A 17,250-nucleotide genomic window follows, 5' to 3' on the forward strand; every position below is an offset into this window, starting at 1 on the left:
TTTCATGCCAAACTGCTCTGAATGACTTTGCTTATGTTTTAACCATCAATCATGCAAAACTTTTTAAAGAAAAAATGGTGGGATTTATAAAAATGTTTTATAGAGGACAGGAAACTAGTGATTACAGTCTTTTCCATATTTGAATAATCTGAAGAGCTAAGTATTTAAGGTTGATGGTAATATGGCTGTACTTTCAGCAGGTTTGTAGAAGCATCTCAGGGAAATATGGAACATAAGGAAATGTGGATTGTCTAAATAAGGACTTTTACTGTGGAAAGAAACATCTAATATAAAACACAATTTGAAACAAACACAAATAAAAAGAATACATTCATAGTACTTTAGAATATCTTCGTTGTACAGAATCTCTATAAAACTGGAATATCCGCTCAGAGGCCTTCTGACTGACTGCTATACACTGCTGCAGCTGTGGGAAAAACAAAAAAAAAAAAATACTTTAAGTACTAATCTAGTGTGAAAAAAATACTCCTCAACACACAACAGTACAGGTTAAGGTACACACTAGAGCTGGATAATATATCGCTTGTATAATATAACAATACAGACTTTTTAAGACGTAGATCATTCTGTAGTCGGCGTCATGCCCACATTGGGAACTTTCTCAGAGAAAAACGAATGTTTTCAGAATAATTATCTCCATCACACCCTGTGGCACAAACTTACAAGTGTTACTGCATCCTCTCAATTACAAGGAATGATCTTTAAAAATGGCATTATTTTTTCCATTAAAAAAAAAAAGCTTAGACCTGGAGTTCCTAAAATGGGCATGATAATGACTACAGAACGATTTGCTATGCGCTTTCTGACCAATCACAGGTCCAGAAGGGCATTCTGATCAATGTATTCACATAATTAAACAAAAGTAAGTGTGGTCAAAATAAAAAAATAAAAAAAATAAAAATTTATATATATATATATATATATATATATATATATATATATATATATATATATATATATATGTATGTATGTATATCTCGCTGCTGTCAGAAGAAAACCTTGTATCTCAAAATGGTAACTTTACAGGAGAAGGAAAAAACCTACTTTACTTTTAATGTAAGTCAATGGAACCAGACTTTTTTTCCCCAGTCATTTTGGCCTGTTTCTTTCTTCTTCTACTATATATATATATATCTTACTAAGTATTTTGTACATATCATGCAGCCCTGGTATGCACATAAACGAATGAGTAACAATACCTCATGTGAACTTACCTCTTTAACAGAGAAAGAACCTTTTGTCGATGATGTCATTATATTGCGGTCTTTACTGTCAATCGCAAAGGTCATTAGTGCTCGACTTTCCTGAAATGGAATAAACACTGCTCAGGCTAAAGGGAACACATCCAAATCTACATTTAAAACAGTGAGCCAAAATGCACTGTGACTGAATTTGAAATGAGGACACAAAATCAGAGGAGTGCTTTTCCTCTGGGGTACAGAAACTGGCCCACACCTTCTCCTGCTGAGCCGTGGGGTCTGTAATGATTTGACTTTCCGCATCAATGGCGCAGGTCACGCCACAGAACAAGCGGCCCATCGGCAGCCCGGCGTCCATCAGCGCCATGCAGGCAGCGTTCAGGTAGCAGGACAACAACTGAGAGCCAGATAAGGACTCAACCCATGAGATACACACACAGACAAACAGGCACAGAACCATGACAGATAAACACCATTACATTCTTAAAAACAAGGTGAAATGATGTAGAAGAACCACTTTTTATAAAGGACCTTTTAATGGATGGTTCTTTAAAGGGGAACAGTCCGTTTAGTAATTTTTTCATGTCAAAGGTGTGGCATCATGCCAGACGTTTGAGGAGACAATGTTTTTAATGTCAAAGCCATTTCAGTCCAAACTTCATTTCTTCTTGTGTTCTTCCAGCTTGAGGTGTTCTGAGCACACGTAAATGCTTCCCAGAACAAATGGTGGGTTTTGTGGCAGTTCGGGTTACTTATATTGCCAGCAACTTTTAAAAAGTTTTAAAGACTGGCTTTCCTTCCTTCACACATTGGTATATTGACTAACCCGGAGTGAAGACTGTATTAATTCAACAGAAAATGTAGATCTTTACTGAAGTTGCAATTTTTAGTGATCTGTGGCAGATGAGGGGGTGTAGTCACGCCCCATAGCCATGCCCCCATCAACAGTTCAAGGAACTGTTGGAGGTGTTAGGAATCAAGATTCTGCAACAAAACAACTCAATATCTCTAGAACTGTGTTGCAAAAATGTCATGATTTATTTTAAGTTTATTTAGTAGCCTGGAAAACTGATAAACACTATATGACAGCGTGACTGGTTCCCTTCAATGCAGTGGTTGTCAAAACGTTCCTCATGGACCTCCTGACGGTCCAGATTTGGCCCGTATGATTTTGCTGGCCAGAAGGTTGCCCTAAATCCCAAGAACACACACACGTTTTATTTTATATTTAAATGATTAGATTCTTCTTTTCCTTTTGAAAACATACAAGTCTAGGCAAAAAAAAAAAAGTTTTATGCAGATCCATAAGTCCAAGCCAAGAACAATTTAGGAACCCTTATTTTTGAGAGTGTAGAAGTCTGCTTTGGTTCTATGAAGGATACAGAGCCGTCGTCATGCACCTCTTGGAGGATGAGTGTGAGGGAGGAACGAGGGTGAAGAGTGGACAGCAGAGCAGCTTCGCACGTCTCCCGCACGCACTGCTCTCTCGCACGCTCCCGGACACCTGAGGAACCGGATCAGCAGAAGCTCAGAGGACGTTCATCATGCCCAAACAGAATTTAGCCTTTGTGTGACTGCCACCCAGTGGAGAGAAGCGGTAACAACTTCCAGGGTCAAAACACAAATAAATCTTCATTCTATTGCAGATCCTGGCAACCCCACACCATGGACTTATATGTGCTTTGTTTCATCCAGAACATCCAGAGCTCCTCATAAGCAGGGTCAGGTATGTAGAGTAGAGAAAACACAAAAATATGTAGAGCATGGAGTTGCCAGGACTGAGACTTCTGTTCTAGATGCTCTACACCTGGTCCAACACTGGTAGGGTAATTTTAAACCTACAATGTGTACATATACACACATATATGTATATGTATAATAATAAATGTGATACTGATACATATATCAGTATCACATTTATTATTATTTAAAAGAAGGTATCAAAGAAAGTACTTCCAGTAATTTGTATCAAGATATCAGTGTTGTTATCTGTATTTATAAATTCTGAACGATACCCAGTCCTATGCTGGATCTGAACACACATACTTGGCATGCCCACTTTAGGCTGGATCACCACCTCCAGGGTCGCCCGGTCATAGATCTCCTTGCTCACTTTAACTTCAGCTGGTCCATAAACTCCTGCCAGGACACTGGTGTCCCCTGTAAACATATTTTTAGAAGATAAACAGAGCAGAGCATGGAGGTGAGCTGCACTGACTTTTCAGAAAATCTGCATAATTCAATGTTTGAGATGTAAACATCATTCAGAGTGGGTTGACGTGAAACAGGTAAACACAGAGAAACTTACTGACTGGGATTTCTTTACCGTGGTGGTGATAGGAACCAGGATGGCTGTTGCTATTCAAACACGTTTTCTGAGTTATTGTATGTAATGTTGATAATGGTAAAATAGAGGCAAATAAGAAAAACATGTTTTCTTCTGCCACTATTCTGCCTTACAGCAGGGCGGACACAACTCCGGTCCTGAAGAGCCAGTGTCCAGCACAGTTTGGGGATTTAAATGCTCAAACACACCTGACTCAACACCTTGGTTAAATGCCAGGTTTACTGGGTGTGCTTAAGTAGGGAAACTACTAAACTGAACTGGACACCAGCCCTCCACTCCATGACTGGAGCACCCCTGCCTTACAGTGTCCTGTATGGATCCTTAAAAATACAATTTGGGGTCATAAGCTTATCTGAAGTGCACCATAAAACAGACTCGGTCTCAGACACTATAACCATTCCAAGCAATAACTAACAGGTGTTAAACTCTTCAGATGTCTGGTTCTGGTTCCTATCACCACCACTGTGAACAACTCTGACTCGCTAAGTTTCTCTAGAACGGAGCGTTTCACGCCAAACCACTATGAATGAGTTTGTTTACATCTTTTCCACCTCATTAAGAACGGATTTTGATAAATCAGTGGGATTTCTCTTTAAAGCAGCACCAGAAAACCAGACGAGCAGAAACCAGAGGCCGCTTCACCGCGTTGGCTCAGACACAGCTGCAGAGAGACAGCAGTGAAATGTGACTCGAATCTGACTGAACCGTGAGGCAGTGTGAGGGTAAATACCCTGAATGAAGGAGGCTGATCCGTCGGGCTTAGACAGGAGGTTCTGTTCGCTGCCGTATTCTCTCAGAACCGAACACACATCGCCCTCCATCACGCTGCTGCAGCACCGCCGGCGCACTTCCACACGGTCACTGTCCGGCGCGCCGACTGATGACGACAGAACTAAAACAAAAGACTTCTTTTCATGCATTTATCCACGCCAACAAATATTAAGGGTCAAATTTTGTATTATTGTCATTTATTTAATTTAAATTATTATTATGTATTTATCTATATTTTAATTCTATTTTATTTGTCTATTTTTTTTACCTAATTTTACGTTGTTATTAACATGTGAATGTAATGTATTGTCTTTTCATTTGAATAGGTTCAATATAAATATCTTTGATATACATTTCAAAGATATAATTCTTCCAAGATGTAATTGGAGCTGTACTTTATCCCTGTACATAATTATTTAAGTAAATAAATAAGTAAATAAATAAATAAATAAAAAGCTATTTATCCACATAAGCATTTACTTGCTTATGAAAACAGTAATACTAGAATAAATCCAAATCATATTTATACAATATGCAGTGGTTTATATGTTTTGTGTTAGTTTCACCATTTCCAACCCTCTCCTCTACGAAGTCCAGTTTTGAGTCAAACTTTGTTCTTTCTAACTAGATCACAAGACATCCACTACTTTTCTGATATCAAGAAATTCTTATTACTTTTTTTTGCTGAATTGATGTTTTTACGTATTTATTCTCATGCCACATAGACTTTTGCTGGACACACATGTACAGTTGAGATTTTATGTAAATAAACAACAAACTAAACAAATAAAAACAAACAAATAAGCAAAGGAAACAAACAATCCATTAATTATATATTCATTTTCTACAGTTTATTATTCTAGTTTTTTTTTCTGTACATCAGTTCTTTAGTAGGTTCACTACAGTATACTATAGCAATGTAGTAAAATCATTTTATAATAGTTTACAGTGAATTTCAATAAGCAATAGACACTGCAGTGTTACATTAGAATACTATATAAAACTAGATTTACATTTACATTTACAGCATTAAGCAGACGCTCTTATCCAGAGCGACTTACAAAAAGTGCTTTGTCTATCCAGAGAAAGTATCTTCGCTAGTTACCAATAGGTTAGAGAGAAAGTCAGTCCTGAGCTCAGATACTGCTAGAATCAGAAAGTCATTGACACCTAGAGAAAAAGGAACAGAGTTAAACACAGAGCAGTGCACTACAATACAATACAATACTTAGTTAAAACTAGATTTCATAAAACCAGAGCAAACATGCAGTATACAGACACCATAACAAACACTAGTATTACACTAGAACAACATAAAACTGTAGTAACACCACACTGTGGCACATGGTGTCTGTATTCATATGGGATGAAAGACTTCAGTATAAGCAGTGGGTTCATCCTCTCCTGTAGGGGGCGTCTGTCTGACGGGCCACACGCTGAAGACAGTCAAGCTGGAACATGGCGACTGTGAGGGGTCTGCAGAAATGGGTCGGCATCGGTTTTCATGCGTTTCGCCAACGTTCAGCTTTGAATTCGTCCAGAGTGCTGCAGCAGAGAGCTTTCCGCCTCAGCGTAAGAGCACCTTCACTCTCAGCTGCCGGCGCCATTCATCAGCGCAGGGTTCCTCTCCCGGGTGTTCGAGACCGAACCTGTACCAGCTAAAGGTGTCTCCTTATTCGAGTTTTCCGTTCCACCTTAAATTCTCCAGCTGTTCCATGCTGACACCTCAGACGACAGAATGTAACTGCTGGACCATTTAAGGTGGAACGGAAATTCGAATATGAAGCGAACCTGGGCGAATAGTTGGGGTTTCTACAGCGGTGTTTGGAGCTCTGGAACGCTGCTTGCACACCGGCACTCTGTATTCAGCTTTGTTGTCAGTCGTCTTTGTAACCTGTACGTGTGTGTGGTTGTGAATGTTTTAGACAGACAGCAGTAAAGAGCGGTTATTATGAAGTTTAGGTGTTTATAACTCTTTTTGTGGTGTTGATCTCGACTAACCGGAGATGTTTACAAAATCAGTCTTATTCTGTCGGAGAGAAACCGACTACTGCGCATGCGCATAACCTTCACGGCGCTTCGCCGTATCCCTCCGCGCTGATTGGTCTGTTTCGGGGGGTGTGGATTAAGACACACAATGTACTACAAATATGTTAAATAGTTCTAATTCTCCTGTTATCTTTAAGGTCAGTTTAAACCCCATTCAGTGTTTAACATCTCTAAATAAATGATTGACATCATTCTTTCCTTCATATTTAATGGCTTTTCCTAATTTAATGGGAACAACTGGGTAAACATAAAATTAACGTGATGATAACAGGAGGGTAAAACTATATTACATATATTTTTTCCTACATACAACGAGTATAAATGATCTCTATTAAACTTTATATGGCTTTTTGTTGTTAGATATTGTAGATCAGTGGCCAATTACATCACACATCACGGTGCATAAAACATCTTCAGTTTTTATTCAAATTAAAATGCTTAGGGGCTGAATTTGAAGCTTTAAATTTAAATTATGCAGCAGTCCAAATTTGTAAGTCTTAAATTTAGGGTCTAGAATTTAGTTAACAATAGATTTTTTTGAACACTTCCTTTTTAAGAAAATTAAAAGGGCTCATGTCCTACATTTTCTTGTATTTTTTTATTTTATTTTGTTTATTTTTTGAACCTGAAGTCCATTTATAACAGCTTTTAGGGTTTCTGTACTAAAAAAAACAGTTGTAATTCTATTTTACATGACCATATAAAATGACCAGCTTCTCTTTATTTGTTAGAATTAAACAGGATGTTCCTGCTACTCTGCCTTTGAGACTGATGGATGTAAATGAGCACTGTTGTGATTGGCTGTTGTGCACAGTGCCTCATTTAAAAAGTAGTCCAGGCTTAAAAAACTTCAGTGTGAATGGGCAGGGCTAGACTGCTGCAGGCAGTTTCTATATATGGACTGTATAGAATAGGGAGTAAATGGTATGTGTCAAAGCTTTAACATTCCACATCACTCTTTTATATGAAAAAAGTGCAGACAACTTGGTTTTCCATTATACGGGCTGTTTAAAATATATTAGAAGCTGGTAGCTAGCTAATGTATTAGGCCATTCTGTTTACCATGTATCTAACCAGGATGTTTTATCACCAGTATTTTCAAACACAGTGTTTGTAATCCACTCTTGCAGCGCCACAACCCTCATGGAGTCTATAGACCCACGTTGTGCAGCTTATACGTCATGTATGGGGATGACCTGCATTTCTATGGTTTAATTCACATTTCTCTGTCCCGTCGCAGGGAGCTCGGTGCCAGCAGCCTTTCGATTCGTCGGTGGAGAAGCCTCAGTTCCCTGGGGCCTCTGCAGAGTTTGTGGATCATCTTGAGTTCATCCAGCCCAACGTGATCTCAGGAATCCCCATCTACAGAGTCATGGACAGGCAGGGACAGATAATCAACCCCTCAGAGGATCCGAAGGTAATGAGATTACACCATGTGACTTAGAGGTGCAGTGTGACGATGTGTTATTGTTATGCTGGTTTCCTGTGAATCATCAGGACTTCTAGAACACTGAACAACTGCATTTATCATAAAAAGACTTACAGAGCAATTACAGAGAGCCTGTAAACAACAACTGGTGTGTAGTAACTGCATAAGTTAATCACTTACAGTGCAAATGTAAACAGCAGCTTTCATTATTCACATTATTACTGTTGTTGTCTTTGTTTGTTTTTTGTTTTACATTATTACATTGTTTATTATAACTCAGTTACTCGGTTGTTTTAGTATTATAGGGCATTGGATACAATTAGTAGGCTAATGGTAGCAGTAAAAATGAGCCAAAAAGACTTATTTATATTTTGCTTACACATGATTGATTTAAAAGGACAACAATGTGTAGCTTAAACAAGTAAAGTCATTTATAACTGAGTCAAAACATCATAAGTCAGTAATTTTAAGCAAAAATAAAAAAGCAGTCATTTGGTTCATGGCTAAATTAGACTGTTACCTCCTTTACTTTCAGTTTGAGATGACTGATGACACTGTTTACAGACATCAATGATGTTACCCTTATCATCTGTCTAGAAAGGGAAATATTTCGATATGTGAGTTTTGCTGATGTTATTTGACAGCTCTGTTTGCTGAAGCAGCAGATTTAGATGCCATCATCATTGTGGTTTGCTCGTAGGTCAGTGGGTGTTCCCAAGATTTCCATAGAAAACCGGTACCATTGTGTTTTTTTGGATAAATTACATTGACTCGGCGCCAAAGCACCAGTTCTTGTGACATATCTTTACCCAGTACCTGACTCAGTGTAGCCCATTATGCAATTAATATACTTTAAAAATTAATTTCACAAATTGTTTGTAGAAATAATAAAGTTTTCCCACCTTCTGTACCATCTTAAGTATGTAATATTTGCAAATGCAAAATTGAAAAAATATATACTCAGTTTTTTCATAGCCTATTTTGGTCTTTTTTCCATTTCAACTACACATTGTAGCACAAACAAAAACATAAAGGGTAGTAGAGTAATTTGTGTGTGATAATCTACTTTTCAATGCTCATCTTAAGTGAACTGCTACAATTAAAATATTAAAGCTTATAGTTGTTAAAGAATTGTTGGATCAGTATGGGCTGATACTCCCGGTTTCATTGGTATTGGAAAAGAATGTGGTCTATACTTTTGTTATATAACTGTAATTATTCTGTCATATAAATGTTTCACTCAGGCCTGTGCTGGGAACAAAGTCCTCTGATTCGAGTAACTGCATTGAAAATAACCATGGGTAAATTTACTGCCAGGGGCCGTCTTAAAATGACCAGATTATTGTTTTACATTTTTTTAAACCATGTTCTTGAGTGGGAATATTAGTGGCTTGCAATGGTTCACACAAAATAAATCAATAAATCATTTTAATTAAATGAGGTTTTTAAACTGGTTGTAAATCAGTTCATCATTCAGATCACTGGAGGCTGTTACCGTGGTAACTTGGTTAACCGTCAAAGGGCGCAGACCTGGTTTCACCTCTATTCACAATCTTCCTATATAATGTAAATGTTCTCTAACTATAGTTTTCTGTTATTGTTTCTCAGCTTCCAAAAGAGACCGTATTGAATTTCTATCAGAAGATGACGCTGCTCAACACAATGGATCGCATTCTGTACGAGTCTCAGAGACAGGTAGAGAGTCTGATGGAGCTGCTTGGATCTCAGCTTTGATTTTCTGTCCTGTGAATGTTGATTAAAGAGGTATGGAGACTAAAGAGTGGTTGTATGGACTTGACTAATGTCTGATTCTGGATTGAAGGGCCGTATCTCATTCTACATGACGAATTACGGTGAGGAGGGCACACACATAGGAAGTGCTGCAGCTCTGGACCCCAATGACCTGGTCTTTGGACAGTACCGAGAGGCAGGTGAGAATCAGCTTTTCAAAATCTACTAAAATCTAGATCATGACAGCTGGCTCAGTATTTAATCGCTGGCATAATGAAGTGACAGATGTAACTAGAATTATTTCACCTAGAAATGAGAACTTTTGATGAAAGGTCTGCAGTGAGATGGAGTTTTTGATATTTTTAATGGAGTGATTTTGTTCTTTTTTGTAGTGGTTCTACTGTATTATAGTAGTACTTAAAATAAAATGGTGTTCTTTGGTTAATGTTGATATGTATGTGATTTCTCTATGCTGCAGGAGTGCTGATGTACCGGGGTTTCCCTCTGGATCTCTTCATGGCTCAGTGCTACGCCAATGCTGATGACCTTGGCAAGGGCCGGCAGATGCCCGTTCACTACGGCTGCAGAGACCTCAACTTTGTGACCATCTCTTCACCTCTGGCCACTCAGCTTCCCCAGGGTGAGAGATAATAAACCACAGTGCACCGCATTCAATAAAATATCATCACTGTCATAATAAAAACTTTTAACTGCATATTTATTTTTACATCATTTGAAAATTAAGATGGCCTTTATGTTGCATGAATGTTTCATGACCATTGAATCAACAGAAATGGTCCAAAATTAGTTGAAATAAAACTTTGTCACATTAACGTATATTAAAATTAAAAGGCCCATATCACAAAAACTTCCTTTTTTGAAATATAAGAGCTTAATATAGTAAGTGAACATTGTTAAAGTTTCAAAATGTACCATTCACTGTGCACTTCACACAGTCCAGCTATAGTTAATAAGCTTGGAGTTTCTGTTTCTGTTTTTTTGTGATGTCACTTACACATATCTGCCTTTTAGCCTACAAGCAGTTTAGCCCCGCCCATTTACGCTGAAGTTATAAGGGGTGTTTCAGCCTGGCACAATACAGAAGCCAGTCAGAAAAGAGATCGTTTGCATTTATTAGTCTTAAAGAAATAGTAGCTAAACCAGCCTGTTTAATCCTGAAGGATAAAGAGAGGTTGGAAAATATCCATCCATCCATCATCTAAACCGCTTATCCTTCTGGGTCACGGTGGGGTGCTGGAGCCTATCCCAGCTGTCATTGGGCGGAAGGCAGGATACACCCTGGACAGGTCGCCAGTCCATCGCAGGGCAGACAGACAGACATACACAGTCACACACACTCACACTCACACCTAGGGGCAATTTTAGCATGTCCACTCAGCCTGACTGCATGTCTTTGGACTGTGGGAGGAAACCAGAGTACCCGGAGGAAACCCACGCAGACACGGGGAGAACAACTCCACACAGAAATGACCCTGGTCACCTGGCCGGGAATCGAACCCAGGCCATTCTTGCTGTGAGGCGACAGAGCTACCCACTGCGCCACCGTGCCGCCCGGGTGGAAAATAGTCATGTGAAAATGAATCTTGGAACATAAACTCACACGTTACAAGTGGACCTTTCAAAAAATATAGGATACGGGCCCTTTAAGAACTTTGTCTTTATCCTGTAGGAGTAAGTTTTTACTGAGGTTTGGTTATGACTCTGCAACATCTTATAAATGTGCATTGTTGAGTAAATCACTTACACTGACCTGGAGTTTGGTCATCAGGCACAAATGCTTTAATATGGAATTGTCAAGTCTTTATTTTTTTATTCATATTTTTCTTGTTTTATTGTTTGCTATCTGGTGTCAACTAGAGGAGGATCGGTTCCCCTTTTAGGCTTGGTTCTTCTCAAGGTTCCTTCCTCCTGCTCTGGTTTTTTCCTTGCCTTTGTAGCCCTTGGCTCGGTCATTTGGGGAATGGACCTGAGTTTTCTATAAAGCTGCTTTGTGCTCTAAATGTGTGAAAAGTGCTTTAGAAATGAATTAGAATTGAATTGATCTTCTCCAGCAGTATTTTGAGACCTGACTTGTCGCTCCTGCTTTTAGCTTACAAACTTATGGCTTAGATGTATATCATGTGCTTGTAGCACCTACTGAGAAAAGCCATGTTCATGGGAGAATACATTTGCCTCCCAAATATATATGTTATAATAAATTAGAAAGTTTAATAACTGGATCTTTGTTGTTCTGTCGGACATTAGTTATTTTTAATGGGGGAAAAAAAACTTCCAGCGGAGTGGACGTAACTATATAACTGAAAACTGAATAAATAAAAACAGAATGCAGATAATTAAAATGTCCTTGTTTATGGCTGCTGTAGCGGCGGGAGCGGCGTATGCTCTGAAGCGAGAGAATTCGAACCGAGCTGTGATCTGTTACTTCGGTGAGGGAGCTGCCAGTGAAGGCGACGCTCACGCTGGCTTCAACTTCTCCGCCACCCTCGAGTGCCCACTTATATTCTTCTGCCGCAACAACGGCTACGCCATCTCTACCCCTACCAACGAGCAGTACAGAGGAGATGGAATCGGTAAGACTTATCTTTATGTTTACACACAGTTATTACAACATTATCTCATGTTGTTATAGCCTCTCTTTTAGCACCCTCAAGTCATTTTCTCTGTAGAACTGTGATTTGAGGTTTACAGAGCCCATACGTTTTTACATTTATAGTTTGATGTAGTACATACTATGCAAGCATTAACATTTCAAGGCGTACCAGCCGTTCCCTCTGTCTTTACGGTCCATACAGTCAGAGAAAAAAACAGCCCATTTTAGATTTGTCATGGTTGTGATGTTGCAGGTTGTTCCACACATTTTAGCTTTGTTGGCTTTTTGAACAAGACAGAAGACAGAATACAGAACAGAGGTCAGGTACATATGTCAGTCTTAAAACTTGTTTGGTTCCACCGTGCCAGTAACTTCTTTTTTGTTTATGATTTAAATATTCCATCATATTCTATTAAAAAACGTACTTGTGCGTCTGCTTACATTCTGTGTAGCACAAATGAAGCTGATTCATTGTATCGTATTGTCCTAGCCCAAGCGAACAACTTCGAACATTAAAACAAGTAAAATGACAGAGAAAAATGTTTGATTTAATGTACCAGTCTTGATTGTGGGTTGTACATTTCCAAGCTAATGTCTAATGAGACTAATGACTTTTGCGCACACGTAAAACAGATGGATGGGTTCATTTTAATTGAGATTAATACGGATTTGATCCACTGTATTTGCATATCTGCTGGTAGGTGATTGTCAGGCTCAGCTTCTCTTTTTCACTTTTCCTTTGTTTTCTCTCTGTAGCTGCACGAGGTCCAGGTTACGGCATGCTGTCCATCCGCGTGGATGGAAACGACGTCTTTGCGGTGTACAACGTCACGAAGGAAGCGCGGCGGAGAGCCGTGGCTGAAAACCAGCCCTTCCTCATCGAAGCCATGACCTACAGGTACAACACCACTGTTCTGATCACTGTGTTCAATAATGCAGAGCCACTTTTGCTGCAGTTAAATCGCCCCCTATGGTGATAAAGGAATCCTGACTACTAGTGTCACCTCTGATGTAGAGGCTAATAAATACAGATGTGATATTTGGCTTTCTAGCAGTTGTGTTGGCTGTTTGGCTTTGTTTTGCATCAGCCAGTTTGCAGAAAAAAAAAATCAGTACACCCTCAAGTATTTGCCACAAAGTTCTTGTACTTACTTCCTCCTCATCATCAGAAAGGGGTTTTCCTAGTCTTTAAACAAGAAAATCTCACTGTGGACTACTGTGGCAGCGCTGTAGGAGGTGGGTAGGCATATTTCCAACAGATGTAGCGATGGTTAGGTTTTGGCTGTAGTGTTCCTTTAACCTTGCCTACAAGGGTAGGTTATAACATTTGCACTCACTTTGCTGTCAGCTGAATTGTTCATAACTGAAGTCTTCAAAACAATGTTTGGATTTTTATTTGAAACAGAAATCTAGAAATCTTTAACAAATCTTGCTTAAAAACTTTTTAAACTTGGGAACCCTGACTGTTGAGACATGTAAGCCTCAATGTAGTGTGCAGGTCCAGTACTACTCAAATATGATGTATAAACCAAGCAAAATATTTTACATATTTGTAGAAATAAACAAAATAGCTTTATTAAGGCTGCCATTTTTGTTTTGGTATAAAATTGTTGCTCTTTCTCTTCTCGTCCACTGAGCGAAAAACGGTGAGTTAACTATCTGATTTAACTCAAATATATCATTCAGCCTTTCCAACTTTAGCTAGAGTGTTACATTTTTTGCATTACATGCATACATACTTATAGAGTCACATAGTTTTTTGTTGTCTTATTTTCAGTAGGACTGTATTCAGTGCAACCATATGACATCACAGTGTAACAATGGTGATGTACTAGTAGAGAGATTTTGCCGGTTTGTCATGTTTTGTATGGTAAACAAAAGCTTTTAATTTGATTTATACATCATATTTGAATAATATTAGACATGTACACTATTTTAAGGCATACAAGTCTTAACTCTGGGTTCTCTTTAAATACTTTTACAGTTATTTAGCAAAAAACAAAATGTGTACTTCACAAATTTACAAGCCTAAAATAATTTACAGGAAGCTGTAAAGAAAAAAAACAAATTGTAGACGTGTCCAGTATGAACCAGAGATTACAATGTTTCTGTCTAGTCTGTATAAAATATTAATAAAGTATAACAACAGTTTAAGCTCTTATTCTCCAGGGTATATTTTGGTTTGTCCATCTGAATTTACATGACCAAATCGTAAGGCAAGTTATTCAATAACTGTATGAAGTAAATATAAATTTTTTATTTTGTTTATTTATTTATAAGTTCTCCTCAAAATTAACAGAACGTGTTTTATGATACACATATTGCTATATGCTTACAATTTACTGCTGAAAGCCAAAAATCTTAGACGCCATTTTTTTATAAACATAATTTGTACAGAGCAGATCACTGAAGAGACGCCGTCTGTTTGTAGTTTATACCCCAGATTTGTGGAAAAATGGGTCGACTTGCAGTAGACAAAAAAAAAAATTGTGAGTTTTATTATCAGGGTTTAAAATTACATCACCCATCTATTTGACTGGAAAGAAGACAGTTACAGCTCTCATACGACCCCCACCTTTTGAATGTAGCTTATGAAATATGAAAGTTATGAAGAATATGACGAAGTGCGTTTTGGAACCACTGGTGGTCTCAAGGAGTTGAAAAGGTTACGAAAATGAAGTGTTTATAGACTGTTGAATAGCAGTGAGCTCTTCTGAGCACGCAGCTGTTGTGCCCCTTTTCCTCTTCCGCTTTGTACGTGATGGTAAAGATGATGGCTTTTCTTGGCCTTAGGATCGGCCACCACAGCACCAGCGACGACAGCTCAGCCTACCGCTCGGTGGATGAGGTAAACTACTGGGACAAGCAGGACCACCCCATCTCCCGCCTGCGGCACTACATGACAGCCTGCGGCTGGTGGGGGGAGGAGGAGGAGCGGGCTTGGAGGAAGCAGTCCCGCAAACTCGTCATGGAGGCGTTCGAGAGGGCCGAGAGGCGCCTCAAACCCCACCCGGACCTGATGTTCACCGACGTCTACAACGAGATGACCCCCGGCCTTGCCCAGCAGAAAGAGTCCTTCTGGAGGCACATTCAGCAGTACAAGGAGCACTACCCACTGGACCTCTACGAAAAGTAAAGTAATCACTCCATTTCAGAGGAGGGGGGTGAGAAAGGACCCGGGCCCAATTCAAAATAAAGTTTAGCCTCTGTTCTCTTCCCATAGCCACTTACTTTTGAGGTTATACGAAGGTGATTTTCAACCCTTAGAAGTTGAGATGTTGTTGTTATTTTGCTGTACTATTTAAATGTAATTACATAAGCAACTACATAGTTACATAAGGCATTACGTTTTCGTTAGCTTTACATCCTGTATCGACAGATTTGAATCTGAACATCTGACTTTAAAATGTAAAGGATGAATTTTCCTGTATGTATCGTATGAGCTCTATACTCCACCATAGGGCAGTGAAGAACCTGCGTCTTATGTTCATCACAGTTTCTAATCGGTTTAGTCTAAAGAAGGAAACACAGAAAGACTTCTGCAGCCGTCTGAAGGTGGACGGGAATCGCCACGTCGCACAGCTGTAGCTCATCATCACGGAAATTCACTTATAAACACTTGATGGAATAAAACTTCCAGCGTCATTTAGTGCAGCATTGTTTGGTGTCAACTAACTTTGCTCTTCACATCGCTGCTGTTTTTGAGCTAAAATATAGGAGGTGAAATATGATGTGACTGGGAACATTAGCATTCAGCAACAGTTAGCAGTTGGTTATCTTAAAGACCTCAGATTTGCCACCTTTCTTGGTAAATTTCAAGCCACTTGTCACCTATTAAGGATTTATGTTATGGGTTTAAAATCATGTAGCAGTAATTAAGATGGAATTGTGTACCTGCCTCTTGTGGCGTTTGGATGAGACGGGAGGTCAATCTGAATATCGCTTTGACTGAAATGCCGATCGCTAGTAGAGAGCAGGAGTAGTGAGTAGGGGTTTCAAAATTTTCTTTTGGATTGGGATCAGCCCAGAGAGAGCGAGAGCCTGAAGACACAAAGGGATTGATTGACGGTAGTTGCACATGTGTGAATTTCTATTTCTATGCATTACGTTTTTAGTAATTCCATTCCGTTTCTTTGCGCCAGAGGACACAGCTGAAGAGGGATGATTGTTTTTTCCAATGTTTGCCACTAGGGGCCACCCTAACGTGCCTTTGAATTATAGACTAGCGTGGCGGTCTTGGTGAGCCTGTCTTTGGCAGAGCTGTCGTAGTTCTCAGCGTGTACATCACCACTACATTTGACAAGGAATTAAACTGTTCAGTGAACATAGTTTGTGTAGATCTTTATGTAAATCCGGTTTGATTCCCATGATCTTTTTTTTGAAGTGATCAACTCTAACAGAGATGCATATATCTTTGAGTGAACTTGAATTAGCTGTATCCACACAGATTGTTTTAACCTCATTTCAGTATGTTCAGTAAGTGTAGACCTACACAGTGACACTAGATCAGTGCTTTCATGTTTTCATGACTCTCTGCCTTCACAGTTCTTTGAATGTGATGTGGTTAGTAAACTAAAAAAAACACTTTTTCTCCCAGCTTTGGGACAAACAAGCTAGGTTTCATGTTGTGTAAAAGGTTACTGTAAAAGTCCTGGCAGGATGGGTCTGGGTGTATTTTTGTGTTATTTAGTTTGGGTTTAGTTTTTGAATTATGATTTTTTTTTTCTTTTGTTGATGGTGTTTTACTGTCCTCTAGATTTCTAGTCCAAACTGCAGTTTTTCCAGATTTCTTTAACTGTTACAGCTCTTAACTTCAGGATGGCATTTGATCAAATGTTGAGGGGTTAAATTATGCTTGAAACATCAATAAAAAGCATGTAAAACGTGGTTACACCTGTAAACGTGTGCTTATATTTTTGTAAAAAGTGAGCCTGTATGTTTGCTATGAAGAATAATGTAAACCTTTTTATACTGTTCTTAAACAGCGTTACCTGTTGTGTTTAAGGTGCTTTTTCTAAGTTGGTCAATAGACAAAGAAAAAAACAGACTTAAAAATGTCTATTTTTACAGATCTAACCTGTAATGAGGGTGT

At 38.8% G+C, this 17,250-nt stretch overlaps 2 protein-coding genes across 2 annotated transcripts; one reads left to right on the forward strand and one right to left on the reverse strand.

The window, feature by feature from the left end:
- Positions 1-260: 260 nt before the first annotated feature.
- On the reverse strand, positions 261-4,434 carry exosc5 (exosome component 5). The gene is made up of 6 exons (XM_036585695.1): positions 4,298-4,434; positions 3,267-3,380; positions 2,603-2,724; positions 1,477-1,617; positions 1,236-1,325; positions 261-427 (listed from the first exon to the last, which is right to left on the reverse strand). The coding sequence occupies exons 1-6, from the start codon at positions 4,386-4,388 to the stop codon at positions 332-334; spliced, it is 654 nt and encodes a 217-aa protein (XP_036441588.1). The 5' UTR covers positions 4,389-4,434; the 3' UTR covers positions 261-331.
- A 1,349-nt stretch (positions 4,435-5,783) lies between these two features.
- Positions 5,784-16,742, forward strand: bckdha (branched chain keto acid dehydrogenase E1 subunit alpha). Its single transcript, XM_036585190.1, has 8 exons — positions 5,784-5,910; positions 7,628-7,804; positions 9,425-9,511; positions 9,639-9,747; positions 10,026-10,187; positions 11,932-12,138; positions 12,915-13,056; positions 14,952-16,742. The coding sequence occupies exons 1-8, from the start codon at positions 5,797-5,799 to the stop codon at positions 15,292-15,294; spliced, it is 1,341 nt and encodes a 446-aa protein (XP_036441083.1). The 5' UTR covers positions 5,784-5,796; the 3' UTR covers positions 15,295-16,742.
- Positions 16,743-17,250: the final 508 nt, after the last annotated feature.

The sequence above is a fragment of the Colossoma macropomum genome, unplaced genomic scaffold, assembly GCF_904425465.1.
Source record: "Colossoma macropomum unplaced genomic scaffold, Colossoma_macropomum, whole genome shotgun sequence".
NCBI classification, from domain to species: domain Eukaryota; kingdom Metazoa; phylum Chordata; class Actinopteri; order Characiformes; family Serrasalmidae; genus Colossoma; species Colossoma macropomum.